The sequence below is a fragment of the Stegostoma tigrinum genome, chromosome 12 (genome assembly GCF_030684315.1).
Source record: "Stegostoma tigrinum isolate sSteTig4 chromosome 12, sSteTig4.hap1, whole genome shotgun sequence".
Lineage (NCBI taxonomy): Eukaryota > Metazoa > Chordata > Chondrichthyes > Orectolobiformes > Stegostomatidae > Stegostoma > Stegostoma tigrinum.
In genome coordinates, this window is record NC_081365.1 from 1,465,929 (window position 1) to 1,486,482 (window position 20,554).

Genomic DNA, 20,554 nt, shown 5'->3' on the forward strand with positions numbered 1-20,554 from the left:
CCCCCCTCCGTATCCCTGTGTGCGTGTGTGTTGCTCTATCGTGTCCAATGGATATTATTTTGCTGAATGTCTTGTTCTGCCCGTAGTATGTTCCGGAAAATCTTCTTCCAGCTTACAAAGAGAAAGTGGTCCCTCTCGCTGACATCATCACTCCAAACCAGTATGAAGCAGAGTAAGTGTTGTTAATTGCAGCTACTGAATTCTTGCCCCCACAATACAGCCACAGGGAGGGAGTGAAGTGTCACCTGTGGCTTTTAGTGATCAGTGTGGTCTTCTAATGGCTACCAGTCTCTGTCTGCTGTTGAAGGAGGTAGTGCTGATGGGAATGATTCTTCAATATCTTCAGGGCAGCAGTTGAGCTGAATGGTCAGGGTTCAAAACTTGATCCACACACCAAGCTCACCTTGCTGTATGACACAGTTTTTGTTTATCAGCAGCCTGGCTCCAACACTTGCCCAGTCAGGAGTAACTGCATGGGTTTGTTGTATATGGAGTACCAGCTCATGCTCATTCCACATTAGTATTGTTTGAGGAATGAAATGCAGAAATATTTGCTGCAAGGTTAGAGAAACATTGTACAGAGTCCTGGCGTATCTCCCTTATCGAGTAGTCACAGCAGGTGTCCTTGTTGGAAATAAATTTTTTGGGAAATATTGATGGGTTTGGAGTATGCGGGTCAAGGTTGGATATGTTGTACAGGGTCATATTAGGGGGTGGAAGTTAGAAATAGAGTTTAAAAAGAAACTGAAGCAAGAGAGAGCCAAAGGGGTCAAAAGAGAGGGAGTCGGGAAAAAAAGCGATGCAGAGAGAAAGTCAGAGACTGGTGGACAAAATGAAATGAGACAGATAATGGAGTTTGTGAAAAATTTGAACTGACTGAGTGCACAATCCCGACTCTGATATTTGCTGTTTTGTATTTTGCAGAAGTAGTTTGTACTAAATTTAATTGCAGTTTTACTGTTCCATTTTCAGAATTCTTGCAGGAAGGAAGATGAATACAGAAAAAGAGGCGATTGAGGTAACTGTAACAACTGTTAAACGGTTCCGATCCAGAGTGGATCTGAAAGTGCCAGTTGTAAAGGGAGTAAATTAAGGGCCTCCTGTAATGTTTAAGTATAAAATAAAAAGCCACAGCAATACTTCTAAAGGCAGAGTCTGCCTGAGCAAATGCTGATCTCTCAAACAACACCCGAAATAGGTCATCACCAGCTCCCTTCTTTTGGCAGCATGTACTCAGTGAATTGGCGACCATACTTTTTCACACTGAAACAGAAATTGCACTTGAGAGAATGCTTAATTGACTGTAAATTTTTTTAGGACTTTCTGAAGTCAGGAAAGGTGATTTTAAAAATTTAAATCCTTCAGTCATCAGTCACACTTGACTCAAGTACAGAATGCTGGAGAAATTCAGCAGGTCTGGCAGCATCTGTGCAGTGAGAAATGGTTAATGTTTCAAACTCCCAGTTCTGAAGATACAGTAAAGTTTCTTCTATACTGTACCCATTAAACAATCCCAGGATAGGTAGAGCTCTTGTCGGTTTGAGATTAGTGACTGGATCTCTGTGTATGTGTACAGGTTATGGATATTCTTCATGCAATGGGCCCTGAAACTGTGGTGATCACAAGCTCTGATCTCCCCTCTGCTCTGGGAGAAAATTACTTGGTGACCCTTGGCAGCCAGAGAAAGGGTGAGTGTGAATGTCCATTACCAGGGATTGTTTGAAATAAACTAATGCTGTCAGTATAATTATCTGGATTTGACTCTGCTCAGTTTACATGAAGCCTAAGTAATTATTGTGTTCTGTTCCTAGTGCTGAAGTGAGACTTGAATCCAGAATATTCCAAGTTTGAGTTTATAGTCCACTTCCTGGGCAGTTGGAATGTTGGCTTTTGTAATGGACTTTGAAAAGAGAGCCCCAGCCCCTTGACCCTCTTCCGTTTTTCAGTGGGAAACTGTGAAAGTGACATAATGTTGAAACAAGGCCCATACCTTCCCCCAAGTTTAATGTTTTAAGGAAAAATTCAAGGGCACTTTTGTAAAGCAGGGAAATTTTCCCTAGTACTCGTGTTAATATTTATCCCTCAGTCAACATTCCCATAATAAATTGTCATCTTTTTAGTGGGATGTGCAGGCCTATGACTGGGCAGTCTTTAACACCCATCCCCCAATTGCCTTTGAGAAGTTAATGAACTTCCTGAGCTACTGTGGTCCATATAGTGTAGGTGCACATGCAATGCTGTTCAGAAGGGAGTCGGCCTGCATGCACCTAATGTGCAGTGACCACCTGTAATCCATGAGGTATGTGGACTAAAGGCAGGCAGGAGGGATTAGTTCAATTTGGTGTCATGTTTGGCACAACACTGCGGGTGGGAGGGCTAGTTCTCATGCTGTGCTGTTCTATGTTGTCTATGTTTTAACTATCAGCCGGACTAGTACACCATACCGACTACAGCTACTGTGAGTTCCAAAATCTGGAACTTTAATTTCCATAGCCACTGACAGTTCCTGCATGGGAAGTGTCCATGATTTAGAAGAATGAAGGGGATATTGTTGAAACACACAAAATTCTAATAGTACTAAACAGTGTAAATGCAGAATGGATGTTCCTGAAGGTGGGGCATGTGCAGAATCAAAGGTCACAGTATAAGGATATGGGTTTGCCTGTTTCGGGCTGAGATGAGGAGAAATTTCTTCAGGCAGAGTGGTGAACCTGTGGAATTCATTCCCACAGAAAGTGGTTGAGGCCAAATCATTGAATGGTTCCAAATCAATGCCCATCTACCATCCTCTGAGAAAAAGAACAGGAAATGACATCACCAATGCAGGAAATCACATCACCAACCCAAGGAAACCTAAACAGATAAATAGAAAGCGGGACATAACGCCAGCACTTCGTCGGAGGCTCACTGATGATGTTACCTAGAATGGTGACGAAACGTCTGAAAACTAACCTTCCAGCTCAGCGAGCAAACTCACATCGAGAACCTCAACCTGAGCTACAAATCTTCTCAAAACACGCTAAATCATTGAATGTTTTCAAAGAGTTGGATATAGTCCTGAGTGCTAAATGGATAGGGGGAGAAAGTGGGAACAGGGTACTGAGTGGGATGATCAGCCATGATCATGTGAATGAATAAGAGAATGACCAGAGAAAGGATAGGGCAGATCAAGGATTGTAAAGGAAATTTGTGCACGGAGCCTAAAGAGATAGGAGAGGTCCTTAATGAATAGTTTTCTTTAGTATTCACAACTGAGAGGGACCTAGTTATAGAGAAGGACAGTGTGAACGGGCTGGTAGGCTAGAGGAGGTGGATGTTAGTAAGGAAGATGTACTAGGAATTTTGAGGAACTTGAAGATAGATAAGTCCCCTAGGTCTGATGGGATTTATCCAAGGATTCTATGGGAAGCGAGGGAAGAGATCACAGGGCCTTTGGCGATGATCTTTTCATCCTCACTGTCCATGGGTATGGTGCCAGAAGATAGGAGAGAGGTGAACGTCGTTCCCTTGTTCAATAGAAGGAATAGGGATAGCCCCGGAAATTACAGACCAGTTATTCTTTCTTCAGTGGTGGGAAAATTATTGGAAAGGGAACTGAGAGATAGGATTTATGATCACTTGGAAAGGCACAGTTTGATTTGTGATAGTCAGCATGGATTTGTGAGGGGGAGATCATGCCTCACAAACCTTATTGAATTCTTTGATGAGGCAACCAAACACGTGGATTAAGGTAGAGCGGTGGATGTGGTATACATGGATTTAAGTAAGGCATATATTAAGGTTCCCATGGTAGGCTCGTGCAGAAGGTAAGGAGGCATGGGGGGGAATGTGGCAGATTGGATTCAGAATTGGCTGACCCAAAGAAGACAAAGGTGGTAGTGGATGGAAAATATTCAGCATGGTGCTCAGTTACAAGTGGTGTACCACAAGGATCTGTTCTGGGTCCTCTTCTATTTGTGATCTTTGTAAATGATTTGGATGAAGGAGTGGAAGGGTAGATTAGCCAGTTCGCAGATAATACAAAGGTGGGTCACTTTGTGGATAGTGCGGAGGGCTGTTCTAGGTTACAAAGAGACATTGATAGGATGCAGAGCTGGGCTGAGGAGTGGCAGATGGAGTTTAACCCTGAAAAATGTGAAGTGATTCATTTTGGAAGGACAAACTTGAAAGCAGAATATAGGGTTAACAGATTCTTGGCAGTGTGGAGGAGCAGAAGGACCTTGAGGTTCATGTCCACATTTCCCTGAAAGCTGCCACCCAGGTGGATAGAGTTGTTAAGAAGGGGTATGGTGAGTTAGCTTTCATTAATAGAGGGATTGAGTTCAAGAGCCGTGAAGTTATGCTCCAGCTTCACAAAAACCTGATTAGGCCACATCTGGAGTATTGTGTCCAGTTTTGTTCGCCTCATTACAAGAAAGATGTGGAAGTGTTGGAAAAGGTGTAGAGGAGATTTACCAGGATGTTGCCTGGAATGGAGGGAAAGTCTTACGAGGAAAGGTTAAGAGAGCTAGGGCTTTTCTCATTAGAATGACAAAGGATGAGAGGTGACTTGATAGAGATGTACAAAATGATCTGAGGTATAGATAAAGTGGACAGCCAGAGACTTTTTCCTTGGATGGAGGTTGCTTTTATGAGGGAACGTAGTTTTAAAGTGAGGGGAGGTAGATATAGGGGAGATGTCAGAGGTAGGTTCTTTACTCAGATCGTGGTGGGGGCGTGGAATGCATTGCAGGAGAGGTTAGAGGAGTCGGCCTCATTAGGGGCATTTAAGCGGCTATTAGATAGGCATATGGATGATAGTATAAGGTAGGGGTGGAGTTTAGATAAACCTTAGGTTTAGGGCAGAAGTTCAGCACAACATCGTGGGCTGAAGGGCCTGTACTGTGCTGTACTGTTCTATGTTTTGTGTTCTACTGGCAGAGCAGGCTCAAAGGGCTGAATGTCCTACTCCTTCTATTTTCTATATTTACGTGGATGACCTGAAATTCCTTCTGTTGTGCCATAAGATCCTGTCAATCTCGTCTCCAATGTTAACAGTTTCTCGCTCAGTCTCTGACCTTTGAGGTAAATTCCACAGATTAACTGTATGAAGAATTTCTCCTGCTTTCTGTTCTAAATCTCTTTAATTTTGTCTCTCAGTACCTTGCTTTAATACCTGAGACCAACGTGTTTCTACCTCTCTATCCCATCCTTTCCCAATTGTGTTACTCCTGACATTACTGTGATCTGCATGGCTTTTCAGAAAAAGCGAAGTTCTATTTTGTTTATATTTCTTCATAGCAGGCAGTGAATCTGTGCTGCTCTCTCCTGAAATCCTCAAATTCTTCAAGTATAAACTCCAACACTCCACATAACACTATTACTGAGAGCAGAATAAATAAAGTACACAGGCTGTGATTATTTTGGTTTTTACATTGAATAACACCGAGAGTTTTATTAGTTTTTTTTATGTTCAGTTTCGGCGATGAGAGATGTTGACTTTAATGTCCTGTGAGCCTGTCCATGGGTCACTGTTACCCATGTTCCTGTGTGTACACTGTGGCATTCATACTATTACTGTTATGATCAGTGATCGCAGGTGGTTCTCAAGTGACTGAGCGAATCCGGATGGAGATTCCAAAGGTGGATGCTGTGTTTGTGGGGACAGGGGACTTATTTGCTGCAATGCTTCTGGCTTGGACACATCAGCATCCCAACAACCTGAAGGTAGGATTCACATCACTGATAACTTGCAACAAAAAAAAAGCCCTGGAAAAACTGACATTACTGGAATGGTGGTAATCCTGGTGTAGAATTGAATTGGAGCCGAGAGACTGCAAAATATTCACTCGTGGGTTGTGGGCATCACTGGGTGGCCAGCATTTATTGCCCATCCCTAGTTACCCTTGAGAAGGTGGTAGTGAATTGCCTTCTCGAACTACGGCAGTCCATGTGCTGTGGGTAGACCCATAATGCTGGTAGGGAAGGAGTTTCTGGATTTTGACCCAGATGCAGCGAAGGCATGGTGATATATTTCTAAGTCAGGATGGTGAATGGCTTGGAGGAGGACTTGGAAGGTGTGGTGTTGCCATGTGTCAGCTGCTGTTCACTTTCTAGATGGAAGTAGTCACGGGTTTGGAAGGTGTCGTCCAAGGATCTTTGAATTTCTGTCATACATCTCGTAGCAGCAGTGTGTACTGAGTGTTGGTGGTTGAGAGAGTGGATGCTTGTGGGTGTCATGCCAGTGGAGTGGAAATTGGAATCAATTGTAATGCATATCTTGCTGACTGTGTAGTGGGGCCTCCTAGGGATCGGTATTGGGATTACTGATCTCTTTACATATACACGCACATTCCCTAGACTTTTAAAAATATTCCCATCAATGGCAAGACCAGCTTGGGAGATGAGTTGAGGCAGGAAACCCCAACCTTTAAAAAAAATTTGGATGAGTGTTTGAAATGTCATAACATTCAAGGCAATGGACCAAGTGCTGGAAAGTAGTGTTTGTGTAAATAGGTCTGCAGAGACTTGATGGGCTGAAAGGTTTTGTCTCTGCTGTATGACTATCATTTGTTGCTTATTTCCTAATTACCTTGACAGAATGTTGCTGGGGTTGTTTCAAAGGGCAGTCGAGAATCTGCCACTACACTGTCTAGAGCCTGTTGTCATTCACTGGGGGTGGGGGCTGGGAAATTGAACCACATTATTCACAGACTTTAATTAAATCGCTGAACTTCCCAAGTTTTCAATAACAAGAAATCTATTGTAATCAAAATATTTGGCCAATGGCAAAAAAACCTTAAATTGCTACCTTAATTCTATTACTTTAAACCTTTGCTTTTTCTAAAAAAAAGGCCCCTGTACACAAACAGACCAACAAGTAGGCAAGGCAAGGCAAGGCAGGATATTCTGATTACGTGGGTGGGAGAAAATCAAAGAAGTGCAGTTCTGAATCCAGATCACAGGCATCAGAGATGTTTTCTTTTGGTTCCTTCCAATTCTTTGAGATGTGGTTCTTTGCATACCAATGCACTTTCATTCACTAGTCGAGAATCTACCCCATTCAGAGTCTCTGACCGTGTTTTCTTTTCCTTTTTTCCTTTCAATGGGAAAACTGCAAAGCATGCAGTTTGCAAGGAAATCAGTTGAGAACAACTCAGATTTTCTGTATTTTTCTCCTCGAATTCTGAGGATGGTCACTTAATCTGTAATGTTAACTCTGATTTCTCTCTGCAGATGCGTCCAGACCTGCTGAGCTTTTCCAGCAATTTTATATTTTTGGCCGAGAGAGTGAAAAAGAGATTGAAATGATTCCCCTTCTGACTGCATTGCCCACGTACAAGACTGTAGGCAGTTATGCCAAAAACCAACAATATGGATGAGCCCACAACAAATGCTGAATTGAAAACAACGATCAGAGGCATGTCTCTGCGCAAAATTACCATGTTGCCAGGAATGATTCTCTTTTATACTGTTACTTTCACAATAAATGCCAAAATTCCATTTACCTTCCTTTTATCTGCTGGACCTGCATACTAGTTTTATGCTTCATACACAAGGACACCCAGATCCCTCTGCACTGAAGCACTCCAAAGCTTCTCTCTATTTAGATAATAAGTTGCCCTTTTATTGCTCTGATCAACACGAATAATCTCATTTATCCACATTCAACTTCATCTGCCAAAATTTGACTCATTCACCTAAACGACCCACATCTATTTTGTAAATGTCTTATTTCTTCTTTGTAACTTACTTTCCTACCTATTTTAGATATTCAGTTGTCATCTGCAAATTTAACTATTGTATTTTCCATCCCTATAACTGAATCATTAATATAGACTATAAACAGTTGGGGCCTGAGGACCAAACCACTAGTTTCAATTTGTCAACCAGAAAAAGACCCATTTATCCTGACTCTCTGCTTTCTGTTGGTCAGCTAATCCTCTATCCAAGCTAATAAGTTGCCCCAAAGCTGTGTGAGCTTACACTGTAAATTAATCTTCTACGTGGCACCTTATCAAATACCTTCTGGAAATCCAGGCGTATTACATCTATAGTATCCCTATTATCCACCCTGCTTGTTACATCTTCGAGGAACTCTAACAAGGTGGTCAATTATGCATTATGTGAAAATGCTGACTTTGAATTACGTTTGGACTTTCCACATGTCAAGTTGTTACTTCCTTAGTAAAGGATTCTAACAATTTCTGAAAGACACGTTAAACTAACCGGTTTGTAGTTTCTTACTTGCTGTTTTCCTTTTTTGAACAAGCATGTTATTAACATTTTTCAATCCACTTGGATCCTGCATTCTGGAAATTTTTGGACTATTATCAATGGCTCCACTATCTCTGCTGCCACTTAAGACCTTAGGAATTAAGCCATCAGATCATGGAATTTTGTCTGCCTTCAATTATTTGCTCAGTACATTTTCCTAGTGGTAATTATTGTTCTAAGTTCCTCCCTTTCTATAACCTCTACATAACCCGGACTACATATTTCAGTTGGGAACCCTTGAGTATCCCCTTAAAATCTGTCGTTGCTCATCAACTGTCCTACCTTTGTCTGATCCCAGTCGACTAGGGCCAGATAAGGGATGATATATGAACCAAGGTTAAACTTATGGGTTGAGCTTAGGAATGAAAAAGGGGCAGTCACTGTGAAAAGTATATGACAGACCCCCCACCCCCCCGGCCCCCAGTGGGGAGGTACAAGAACACACATGTAGACAAATTTCTGCATGTAGGAACAAGAGGGTAATAATAGTAGGAGACTTTGTACCAGTATTAACTGGATTACATAATAAGGGGTTTTAAGGGGGAGAAATCCACTTCCTGTGTCCAGGAAAATTTTTAAATAATATGTGACAATGATAGGGGGTGCAATACTAGATTTATAGAGTCATAGAGTTTTACAGCATGAAAACAGACCCTTCAATCCATCTCGTCCATGCCGACCAGTTTTCCCAATCTGAATAGTCCCATTTGACTGTGTTTAGCCCATATCCCTCTAAAACTTTCTAGAACATAGAACAGTATAAGTCCTCTGCACCACGATGTTGTGCCGCCCTGTTATCTTACTAAGATCAATCTACCCTGCATACTCTGCATTTTACTGTCCTCCATGTGCCGATCCAAGAGTCGCTTAAAAGTCTCTTCTAGATCATTTACCTGTCCAAATTTCTTTTAAATGCTGTAACTGTACTTGCAACTACTGCTTCCTCTGGCAGTTTGTTCCACATGTGTAGCACTCTGTGCCCCTTGTGTCCTCTTTAAAACTTTCTCCCCTCACCTTAAAAATATTCTGCCTTATTTTGAACCCCCTCCCACCCTAGGGAAAAGACGTTTGCTATTCACCTTATCTATACCCCTCATGACTTTATAAGCCTCTACAAGGTCGCCCCTCATGACTTTATAAGTCTTTATATTCCCGGTAACATTCCTTTCTGAACCCTGTCCAATTTAGTAATGTCCATGGGTAAAGTGACTGAATGACCATGTTGAGGATAGTGACCACAATTTGGTTATATTTAGTATTCATGTAGAAAAGGACAGTGATAAATCAGAAGAAAGAGTTTTACACTGGGGGTGGGGAGCAATTTTTCAAAACTGAGAAGTGATTTGGCTGAGGTGGACTGGAGAGGACTGTTACGGAATAAATCAATGGTAAATGCTGAAAGGTGAGATCCTAATGGCATCAAACAGACATGTCCCTCCAAAAATAAGAACGGTACTACTAAACCTAGATCCTCATGGTTGTCTGGAAAAATACGCGGGAAGATTGAACAGAAAAAGAAAGCAGATGATAGCCACAAAAAAACTCAACTCTGCCAGTAGCCTGGAGAAATGTATAAAGTACAAGGATCAATTTGAAAAAAAGGAAATCAAACGGCATGAAAAAATATTAGCAAGTAAGACCAAGGAAAACCCAAAGATGTTTTACCAGTATATAAAGTACAAAAGGATAGTCAAAAAAAGAATGGGACCTACCAGAGATGAAGAAGGGAACTTGTGTAATGAGAGAGGAAGTGTTCGAGGAGTTCAAATCCTGGAAAGTAGATCAGTCACTAGGGCCCTGGATGTTGACAGAGGTCGGCGGGGAAATAGTACGTGCTCAGTGGATTATTTCCCAATCTTCACTAGACACACGTGAGGTGCCAGGGGACTGGAGGAAAGCAAATATATTACTTAATAAGGAAATGGCAAACAATTATAGGCCAGTTGGAGTAGGAAGAGGAGGTTGAGGCGGCAACATGATAGAACACAGAACATTACAGCACAGTACAGGCCCTTCGGCCCTCGATGTTGTGCCGACCTGTCATACCGATCTCAAGCCCATCTAACCTACACTATTCCATGTACGTCCATATGCTTATCCAATGACGACTTAAATGTACCTAAAGTTGGCGAATCTACTACCGTTGCAGGCAAAGCGTTCCATTCCCTTACTACTCTCTGAGTAAAGAAACTACCTCTGACATCTGTCCTATATCTTTCACCCCTCAATTTAAAGCGATGCCCCCTCGTGCTCGTCGTCACCATCCTAGGAAAAAGGCTCTCCCTATCTACCCTATCTAACCCTCTGATTATTTTATATGTTTCAATTAAGTCACCTCTCAACCTTCTTCTCTCTAATGAAAACAGCCTCAAGTCCCTCAGCCTTTCCTCGTAAGACCTTCCCTCCATACCAGGCAACATCCAAGTAAATCTCCTCTGCACCCTTTCCAAAGCTTCCACATTCTTCTTATAATGCGGTGACCAGAACTGTACACAATACTCCAAGTGTGGCCGCACCAGAGTTTTGTACAGCTTCACCATAACCTCTTGGTTCCGGAACTCGATCCCTCTATTAATAAAAGCTAAAACACTGTATGCCTTCTTAACAGCCCTGTCAACCTGGGTGGCAACTTTCAAGGATCTGTGTACATGGACACCGAGATCTCTCTGCTCATCTACACTGGTAGGAATCTTACCATTAACCCTGTACTTTGCCTTCTGGTTACTCCTACCAAAGTGTATCACCTCACACTTGTCTGCATTAAACTCCATTTGCCACCTCTCAGCCCAGCTCTGCAGCTTATCTATGTCCCTCTGCAACTTACAGCATCCTTCGTCACTATCCACAACTCCACTGACCTTAGTGTCGTCTGCAAATTTACTAACCCATCCTTCTACGCCCACCTCCAGGTCATTTATAAAAATGACAAACAGCAGTGGACCCAACACTGACCCTTGCGGTACACCACTAGTAACTGGTCTCCAGGATGAACATTTCCCATCAACCACCACCCTCTGTCTTCTTTCAGCAAGCCAATTTCCGACCCAAACTGCTATATCTCCCACAATCCCATTCCTCCGCATTTTGTACAATAGCCTACTGTGGGGAACCTTATCCAACACCTTGCTGAAATCCATATACACCACATCAACCGGTTTCCTCTCATCTACCTGTTTGGTCACCTTCTCAAAGAACTCAATAAGGTTTGTGAGGCACGACCTTCCCTTCACAAAACCATGCTGACTATCCCTAATCAATTTATTCTTTTCTAGATGATTATAAATCCTATCCCAACAGGGTGATCTCTCCTTTCCTGTTTCTAACCTCACCCCATACTACCTCAGTTGATGAGTCCCGAAACATCCTTTCTGCAACTGTAATACTGTCCTTGACCAACAATGCCACACCTCTGCCCCTTTTGCCATCTTCTCTGTTCTTACTGAAACATCTAAATCCTGGAACCTGCAACAACCATTCCTGTCTCTGCTCTATCCATGTCTCCAAAATGGCCACAACATCGAAGTCCCAGGTACTAAGCCATGCTGCAAGTTCACCCTCCTTATTCTGGACGCTCCTGGCATTGAAGTAGACACACTTCAATCCAACTTCTTGCTTGCCGGTGCCATCTTGCTTCCCTGAAACTTTATTGCAGACCAACCTACTCTCAACCTTTTCTATAGTCGAACTACAATTTTGGTGCCCATCCCCCTGCTGAATTAGTTTAAACCCACCCGAACAGCCTTAGCAAATTTCCTCCCAGGATATCAGTACCCCTCTGGTTCAGGTGAAGACCATCTTGCTTGTAGAGGTCCCACCTACCCCAGAGAGAGCCCCAATTATCCAAGAATCCAAAACCCTCCCTCCTGCACCATCCCTGTAGCCATGTGTTCAACTCGTCTCTCTCCCTATTCCTCGCTTCACTAGCACGTGGCACAGGCAACAAACCAGAGACAACAACTCTGTTCGTCCTAGCTCTCAGCTTCCATCCTAGCTGCCTAATTTCTGCCTTGAATCCCCGTCTCTCTTCCTACCTATGAAGTTTACAAGTTGATTAGAACAGATACAGTGGAATGTATGAGGTTTTTCCCCAGGGTGGAGGGTTCAATTACTATTGGAGACAGGTTCAAGGTGCGAGGGGGGGAAAGTTTAAAAGAAAAGTGCAAGGCAGGATTTTCATACAAAGGGTGGTGAGTGCCTGGAATGCAATGCCACAGGAGGCAGTGGAAGTGGATGCAATAGCAGTATTCAAGAAGCATGTCGTGCAGAATCGAGGAATATGGATCCTGTTAGTGAAGACTGTTTTAGTATGGAAGGGCAAAATGTGTCAGCACAATCTTGAAGGGCCGATGGGACTGTTGCTGTGCTGATTTTGTTTTTTCTTCATTAATGTTGGTCATGGGAAAACTGTCAGAATCAATCCTGAGAGATTGGACAAACTGTTACTTGGAAAGGAATGGACTGGTCTGGGATAGTCACCATGGCTTTGTAAGGGAAAGTGATACCTTACTAATTTTGAACGAATTCCTTGAGGAAGTGATAAGGAGACTCGTTGAGGGTGGTGGAGTGGATGTTGTCTACGTGGATTTTAGTAAGGAATTTGATCATTCCCACACAACCCACTGGACCAAAAGGTAGAAGCCCACGGCATACAGGGTAATGTGTCGAATCGGATCCAAAGTTAGCTTAATAACAGGAAGCAAAGAGTAATGGCCGATGGCAGCCCTTAGGAGTGGAAAGCTGTTTCACACGATGTTCCTCAGGGCTCAGTGCTGGGACTCCTCCTGTTTGTTTTATACATGAACGGTTTGGAGTTGAATACAGGGAATACAATTGGGAAATTTGCAGAAGGCACCAAAATTGGCCGTGTATCGGTTAGTGTAGAGGGCAGCTGTAAGCTCCAAAATGTACAGGTGGGTTGTGGAGGAGGCAGGAAAGTGGCAGATGGAATTTAACTGATAAGTGTGAGGTAATACGTTTAGGGAGTAAAGGGGGAATGTGCAATAAATGGGAATATACTGAGAGGGGGAGAGGAAGTGAGAGATCTTGGTGTGAAAGTGCACGTGTCCCTAAAGGTAGCAGTGCGGATAGATTAGGTTGTAAAGAAGGCAGATGGACAGAGGTATAGAATACAAAAGCAGGGATACAGTGATGAAACTGTCTAAGGCAATGATGAGGCTGCAACTGGAATACTGTGTGCATCTGGTCACCACGCTATAGGAAGGATGTAATTGCTCTTGAGAGAGATTTGATTCCCTACAATGTGGAAACAGACCCTTCAGCCTAACAAATCCACACCATCCCCTGAAACATCCCACCCAGACCCATCGCTCTATCCCCCACACACCTCTGAACACTACGGTCAATTTAGCATGGCCAATCCACCTAGCCTGCACATCCTTGAACTGTGGGAGGAAACCGGTGCACCTGGAGGAAACCCACGCAGACATGGGGAGAATGTGCAAACTCCACACAGATAGTCGCCTAAGGTTAGAATCGAACCCAGATCCCTGGTGCTGTGAGGCTGCAGTGCTAACCACTGAGCCACTGTACCGCCCCAGAGACAATTTTGTAGCCAGGGCTGGGGAGAGTTTGGTGGTGTTTTTCTTGAAACAGAGAAGGTTGAGGAGTGACATAATTGAGATATGCAAAACTGTGAGGAATAGAGATAGAGTAAACAGGAGAAACTTGTTTCGTTTGGCAGAGAGTTCAAAAACCAGGGCTCACAGATTGAAACTAAGTGGTAGAAAGATGATAGGGGACGTGGGGAAAAATGTTTTGTTTTTACACAGAGGGTGATGGGTGTCTGGAATTCAGTGCGTGAGTTGGTGATGGAGACAGAGAATCTAAACTCAAGAACAAAATGTGCCTAGATCTGCACCCTAAGTGCTGTAGGCTGCAGGGCTAGGGGCCATGTACAGGGAGATGGAATGAGAAAGGGCTTCTGGGTGTCTTTGGGTTGGCATGGATAAGATGGGCCAAATGGCCTCTTTATGTGTTGGATCATTTCTGTGGTTCTCTATCCTCATCCATATGTAATTATCTTTGTTTAACTCCAGAATACCAGTGTCAACACCCAGTTTCGCAGCCTCAGTGGGAGAATCTAGGACCAGTGGGCATAACTTCAGAATAAAGGGGCTCTGGTTTAGAAGTGTGATGAGGAGGAATTTTTTCTGAGGGGCTTTGGAGCACCTTGCCATGGAGAGCTGTGGCATCAGTCCTTCTGTACATTTAAGGCTAATTGAGCATTAGGGGAAACCATGGCTTATGAAAAAAAGACAGGAAAACTGATGTGAGGATCAGCCATGACCCTATTGAATGACGGAGCAGGCTTGAGGGGACGAATGGCCTACTCCTGTTCCCTTTTCAAATGGTCTTTAATTGACAGACTAAAATACATTATTGGGTTTCCAAATGGAAGAAAGATTCTGCGAAAGCTTGGAGTTTCAGTTCCTGGGATGGAGTCTAGAGAGTCCGAGACTTAATCTGCAGGCGAGCCTTGCCTTAGTTGCTGACCCTCTCACCTTGAGGCTAACTTTGACTCTTTCCCCAATGTAGATTGCCTGTGAGAAGACGGTCTCTGCTCTTCAACACATTGTCACCCGGACGATCTCGAATGCAAAAGGTATGCTAAGGCTGGGGCTTGTTGATCAGTGTCAAGTGGATGGAGTTAAAAGATACATGTAGGGGCTAACGTTTGTGCGTACATGACCCAGAACCATTCCTGTTCCTCATTGATGTGAAGTGACTCCTCAAAACTCTTAGTTCTACAGTTTCAGGGCAGAAACGATGATAATCTCTATCCGCATACTGTACCTGTCCTTGAACTGTTTGATGGGGAAGCCGTGGGAAGCTTTATGTAGAGTTTACTTGCCGTTTAAAAGAGTTGAAAAGCTTTACTGTATATGCAACCCTATGCAGTCCCTGACCTGGGTGTGTTTGATAGGGATAGTGTAGAGAGAGGTTTGCACTGTATCCAACTCCATGCTCTGTATGTCCTGGGAGTGTTTGATGGAGACAGGCTAGAGGTAGCATTACATTCATTTTCAAAGCAAAAAAGAGCTTTACGTTCTGTTTAAAAATGTAGCGGGAACTATACTCTGTACCTAACCTTGTGCTGTACCTGACTTGTGAATGCTCAACTAGGACAGTACAAGAGGATCTTTACATTCAGACTAAAAGTGTAGATGGAGATTTACTCTGTGTCTAACCCCATGCAATTCCTGTGAGGAGTGTTTGATGGGGTTGTGTGTGTATGTGGAGTAACATTGGATGTAGCCTCTGCCATTGTCTCTCTCACTCGTTGTCTTTCTCTTTTTTTGTTGCAGCTTTGGCTGGCCCAGGTAAGAAGCCGAGTGCAGCGCAGTTGGAGCTGCGAGTGGTGCAGAGCAAGCGACAGATTGAGAACCCTGAGATAATAATCCATGCGACCACCATATAACCGTGTCGGCTGCGTTGCGCTGCTCCCATCTAGCCAGGCCAAGCACACCTGGGTATGGCAGCTGCAACAAAGGCCTCTCCCTGCTGGAAAGGTTTGTCCCAGAGTGTGAAAGAGATCATAAATCAGAGAGCTCTCTGTATTGCTTGACCCTGCTGTTTGGGGATGACTCTTTCTGGTGGGAATGCCTCAGACAGACAGAGAGAGATTGGACGTAATCATCCTCCCTCAGACTGCTGTCAGTCTCATCCTGCAGCTGTGCTATATGGGAGCTGTGTATCTGCAGCTGTCCATGTGTTTCAGAACATCTGCCCATCTGATGTGTGCCCAGCTTGCCAACGTATGTGGAGTGACTGTGCGCACAATGTGGATTGAGAGGTCAGAGTGAGGACATCTTTGGCAGGGATGGGTGTGCGTGATGGTTGGGAATATGTGGTGGATGGAAGTACAATTAATGGCCACAGTTGCAAGAAATGTTGCAGCTTAATGAATAATGTCAGGAGAGTGAAACACAGAGGGAGTCTGGACTGTATTTTATCTGATTCAGTGCTGCTGATCCACACTGTCCCCTGATGTTGTTTGGGTCACCATGTGCTCGGCCAGTGACTCTCCACCCTCTGATACTGTGCAGCAACTCCCTCTCATTTTGTTGTCAAATGATTTGAAGTCGCTGATTGGTTGTTTGTGATAGTTTGCACACGGATGGTGGTTTCATTTCTCAGTTGGATCTGTAAAATTAAACACAAAATACAGGAACGGACCATTTCGCTCATGCAGTTCATACTGGAGTTTGTTCTGCACTCAGAGCTCCTCCTATACTTCCACACCTAAATCTAACACCATAACCCACTACCCCTTTCTCCCTCAGGAGCCTGTTTGGTTTCCCGTTGAATGTTCTTACACTCTTCACTTCAAACACTCCCTCTGGCAGGAAACATTCTTGGAATAAACAAACATTATCTGTTTGAGGGGGACAGTGTAGCCCAAGATTTACTGTATATCTGACCCCCACACTCTCCCTGTTCTGGGAGCTCTACTCTGTATCTGACCCTGTGCTGGGAATGTCTGATTGAGACAGTGTAGAGGGAACTTCACTTTGTATTCTATGTGTATCAGAGAGACCCTCCCCTTTGTCATTCTGTTGTGGTAACTGAAAGAATAGAGTACACCAACTTAAATGCAAATTAAAGCCACACTGTTCCTAGTTTCCACCCCATGTACCTTTCTCCTGGCTCCGCCATGTCTTTGAGGTTGATTGGATTGAACTGTCTGATAGTGAACGGTTTCATATTGGTGAAGGCTGTGCACGTGCTCAGTGTGATGGGGCTCTAAGCGACCACTCAGCCAGTGCACAGATTCTGAGAGCTAGTGAATGGGAAATGCTCTGATTGAGGTTGTCTCCAGTGGCTGGAAGACTTTGATATGAGATGGGTCAGAGGGCGGACCCTAACCAGAGCAAATCATCAAATGTTGCTCTGAGACCCCTTGTTTCCTCAGGGTCTCTTCCCCCAGATTGCGGGAGTGGGCCATCTGCTGGTGGCTTCTGTTTGGGTTCCATGGTAATGTGAGGAGGAATGTAACCACTCTGTGCTGTTGAACCTGTTAAGTCAGAGCCATAAGCACTCTCATGTTCCCCTATGCCTGTTTGCTGTGTGTTATCAAGTGACAAATGTGTTGCCTTTTCCCTGTACACCACCACCAACATCACGCCCCCCCCCGCGCCAACTCCCACCCATGTCAGCTTAAGATTCTATGTTACTTGTTTTGGATGGTATTCTCAAAGCCACGTGTTACACTGCCTGGTGCAGTGAGAGACAGAGCTCAGGATCCCTCCACCTCTAATCTCCCCTTCCTTGCAATTCCCAGGGCTGACAAGAGGCTCAACTAGAGGCCCATGCCCCATTCTCATGGACTCAGTTCACAAGGTTGATGCTGAGACTATGTTTGCCCCCAGCTAGGGAATCTAGATCATAGGGGCACATGCTCAGGATAAGGGACCAATCACTTAGGACTGAGATGAGAAATTTTTTCAGTTGGATGGTGAACTTCTGAAATTTTCTACTCCTGCCCTTTTGTGGATGCTCCATCGGTCAATGTATTTAAGGCCAGGGAGACCAATCTTTGCCCTCTGGAGGAATTGAAAGAAATGGGAAGTGGTTAGGACGGTGGAGGTTAAGCTGATGATCAACCATGTTCATATTGGATAGAGGGGGAGGCTTGAGGACTATTGTGCTGTTCTCCTGTTCCTGTTGTCCGTCATCCTGTGACTGGGACAGGGAGACACCGGAGACCACAAATGTTCTCAGTGAGCCTGTTTTATGGAGAGGAAATGGCAGCTAGGGTTCCTGGCCCTGACTCTGTTCCCTATCATTGTCCCTGCTGTCTGCAAGTTTGGGCAAGTGATGATGTTTGGCATAACTGGAATATTTGCCAATGAATGTTCTGTAAAAGTAATGTTCTGAAGCAGCTGGAAATCTGAAATGCAAAGTAAACCCTTGGAAATGCTCAGCAGGCCTGTTCACATTTGTGCAAAGGCAGGATTTTATATTCTTCCATAAAACATTAATATCAAATCAAAGTTAACTTGCTGCCCATTCCTAAATGTCCTTGACAAGCTTGTTAAGCTGCTGCCTTGAATGACTACAGCCAGTTAGACGAAAGGTCGCAGACCTGAAATTCTAACCCTGTTTCTCACTCCGTAGATCCTGTCTGACCTGCTGAGTATCTCTGGCAATTTCTGTTTCTGTCTCAGCAACGCACACAGTTCATTGGTCATGCACAGAGATAGGCGGTATGCGTGCAGGACCCTGTCCCCTGTGAAAGATGTTGTGTGCGCCACCACACCCCGCCCCGAGAGAGTGAGTGCCCTGTTTTAAGAAGATGAAAAGACAGCTTTAATTACTTTGATCTTTTAATTTAATTCACAGTAAACATGGAGCTGTGATTGTAGATCACAGCACTAAAATTGATTGAAATCTGTGTTCTAAACTCCTGAGGTAGCAGCTGTTTAAGTATACTCAGGAGATGTATAACATTTTGGAATTAAAAAATGACCTTGACTCCAGCAAGCACAAACTCTACATGTTGGCTGCTGACAGTTGGATGTTCTTTTGCAATGGGAACTGCTTGCTGCTTAATGAATGTTTGGTCTTATCTGCTGGGGTCTTGTGTATAAGTGAGAAATGGAATTAGTTTGAGATATTTGTTTGTTGGATCTCTAAGTGACAGCTGAACTCATGTCGTTAAACTCACTGCTCATACAATGCACCTTAATGAAGCTGTCCTTCCTACCTGAGCTGTTACCTGCAAAATCTCATCTGTCTGTCATCAGCAGTGTCGAGGCTGGTTCAATCTGTAGGTCATCTTTGGCTGGGAATAGTTGCAGGATACTAAAGAGGCAAAACAAAATAGTGAGTAAACCTTGTGAACGTGACTGTGTGCGTCTGTGCATCAATATATATCCTGGGTAGGTGACTTAGTCTGTAATTGTTTGTCTGTGTGTCTCGCTTGCTTAGAACCTGGCCAGGTGAGCTCCATTGACCTGCCCCCTCACTGCTTTGTTACTAGGTGTACACAGTGAGGCCACTTCAGTCCACCTTTGGTCAGGGAGACTGCTGTCTCTCCTGGATCAGCTCTCTCACCGCTTGGGAAGAGAGCAGTTTCTCTCGACCAAACGCAGATCAGGAAATCACGGGTCCCAGATGGCTGGTGTTTAGAAGTTTTGACCTGTGCCTGTTATGGTAATGTAGGACTGATTCTATAAACTGTCAGGCTTGCACTGTCGGGGAGAGTGTCTCTAGATTGTTGGTAGATTTTGTCGAGTCCTGCTTCCGACATTCAAACTCTGTGCTACATATGTTCCTGTACCGTCCAGTCTGTGCAGTATTAATATATCAAACTAATGAACTAAAGTCAATCTTTTCAAATTAATTTACAATTAAATATTTAAAGATTTATCTTTGACTGGAAATAAATCATTTATTTAATAAGATGTTGGATCTGTTGCATTTTCTTTTGAATTATTTTAGCTCCGTGGTGGGACATTGGACATTTTAAAACAAAGCAAACTTTTCACAGCCCAAAATTGGGCACTGCAGCGTTTGTTGTGCGTGCATAGTTGCCCTTGAGAAGATGACAGTGAACTGCTGCAGTCTATGTGCTGTAGTTGTTGACCCACAATGCCCTAAGGGAGGCCATTCCAAGATTTTGACCTATCAACAGTGAAGGAATGACTATATATTTCCAAGTGAATTGGAGAAGAAATTGCAAGAGGTGGCGTTCCCATTATCTGCTGCCCTTCTCCTTTTAGATGCAGTTGGTCATGGGTTTGCAAGTTGCTCTCTAAATATATACTTTAGTGAGTTTCTGCAGTGCATCTTGTAGATAGTACACACTGCTGCTCCTGAGTGTCGGTGGTGGAGGGAGCGGATGTTTGTGGATGTGATGCCAATCAAGCGGCTGCTTTGTCCTGGATGGTATCAAGTTTCTTGAGCGTTGTTGGAGCTACAGTCATCCAGGCAAGTGGGGAGTGTTCCATCACACTCCTACCTTCTTCCCCAAAGCTTGTCCAACATTTATGTGGTAAGTGCAACTGAACTGCTTATATAACCACTATTTCTATTGCTAGACTAGTTTCTGATGAATGGTAACATACCAGGATATTGGTAAGTGGGCTGTTCAGGGAGGTGAATGGCATTAAACCTCAAGGGAATGGTCATTGCTGATTGCTTTATATCTGTTAGTTGTCAGCCAGAGCCTGAATGCTGCTCAGGTCTTGTGCATGGAGCGTTTCATTGCAACCCCATTTAGGAAAGTATGCTGATTGCTGAGCATTCCTACTGGGATCACCACCAAAGTTAACGA

At 43.8% G+C, this 20,554-nt stretch overlaps 1 protein-coding gene across 2 annotated transcripts in view; it reads left to right on the forward strand.

Annotated features, from left to right (window-relative positions):
• The window catches only part of pdxka (pyridoxal (pyridoxine, vitamin B6) kinase a), a 28,943-nt gene extending 9,261 nt beyond the window's left edge, over positions 1–19,682 (forward strand). Inside the window, exons 6-11 of one of the 2 annotated variants that reach the window (XM_059650072.1) lie at positions 87–172; positions 973–1,018; positions 1,577–1,688; positions 5,570–5,706; positions 14,812–14,878; positions 15,582–19,682. In XM_059650072.1, the coding sequence (XP_059506055.1) occupies positions 87–172; positions 973–1,018; positions 1,577–1,688; positions 5,570–5,706; positions 14,812–14,878; positions 15,582–15,694 (561 nt within the window). In that variant the 3' untranslated portion in view covers positions 15,695–19,682. Of the gene's footprint in view, positions 1–86; positions 173–972; positions 1,019–1,576; positions 1,689–5,569; positions 5,707–7,215; positions 7,439–14,811; positions 14,879–15,581 lie in introns of those variants that run through there. The other variant, XM_059650073.1, reaches the window with a different exon arrangement.
• Positions 19,683–20,554: the final 872 nt, after the last annotated feature.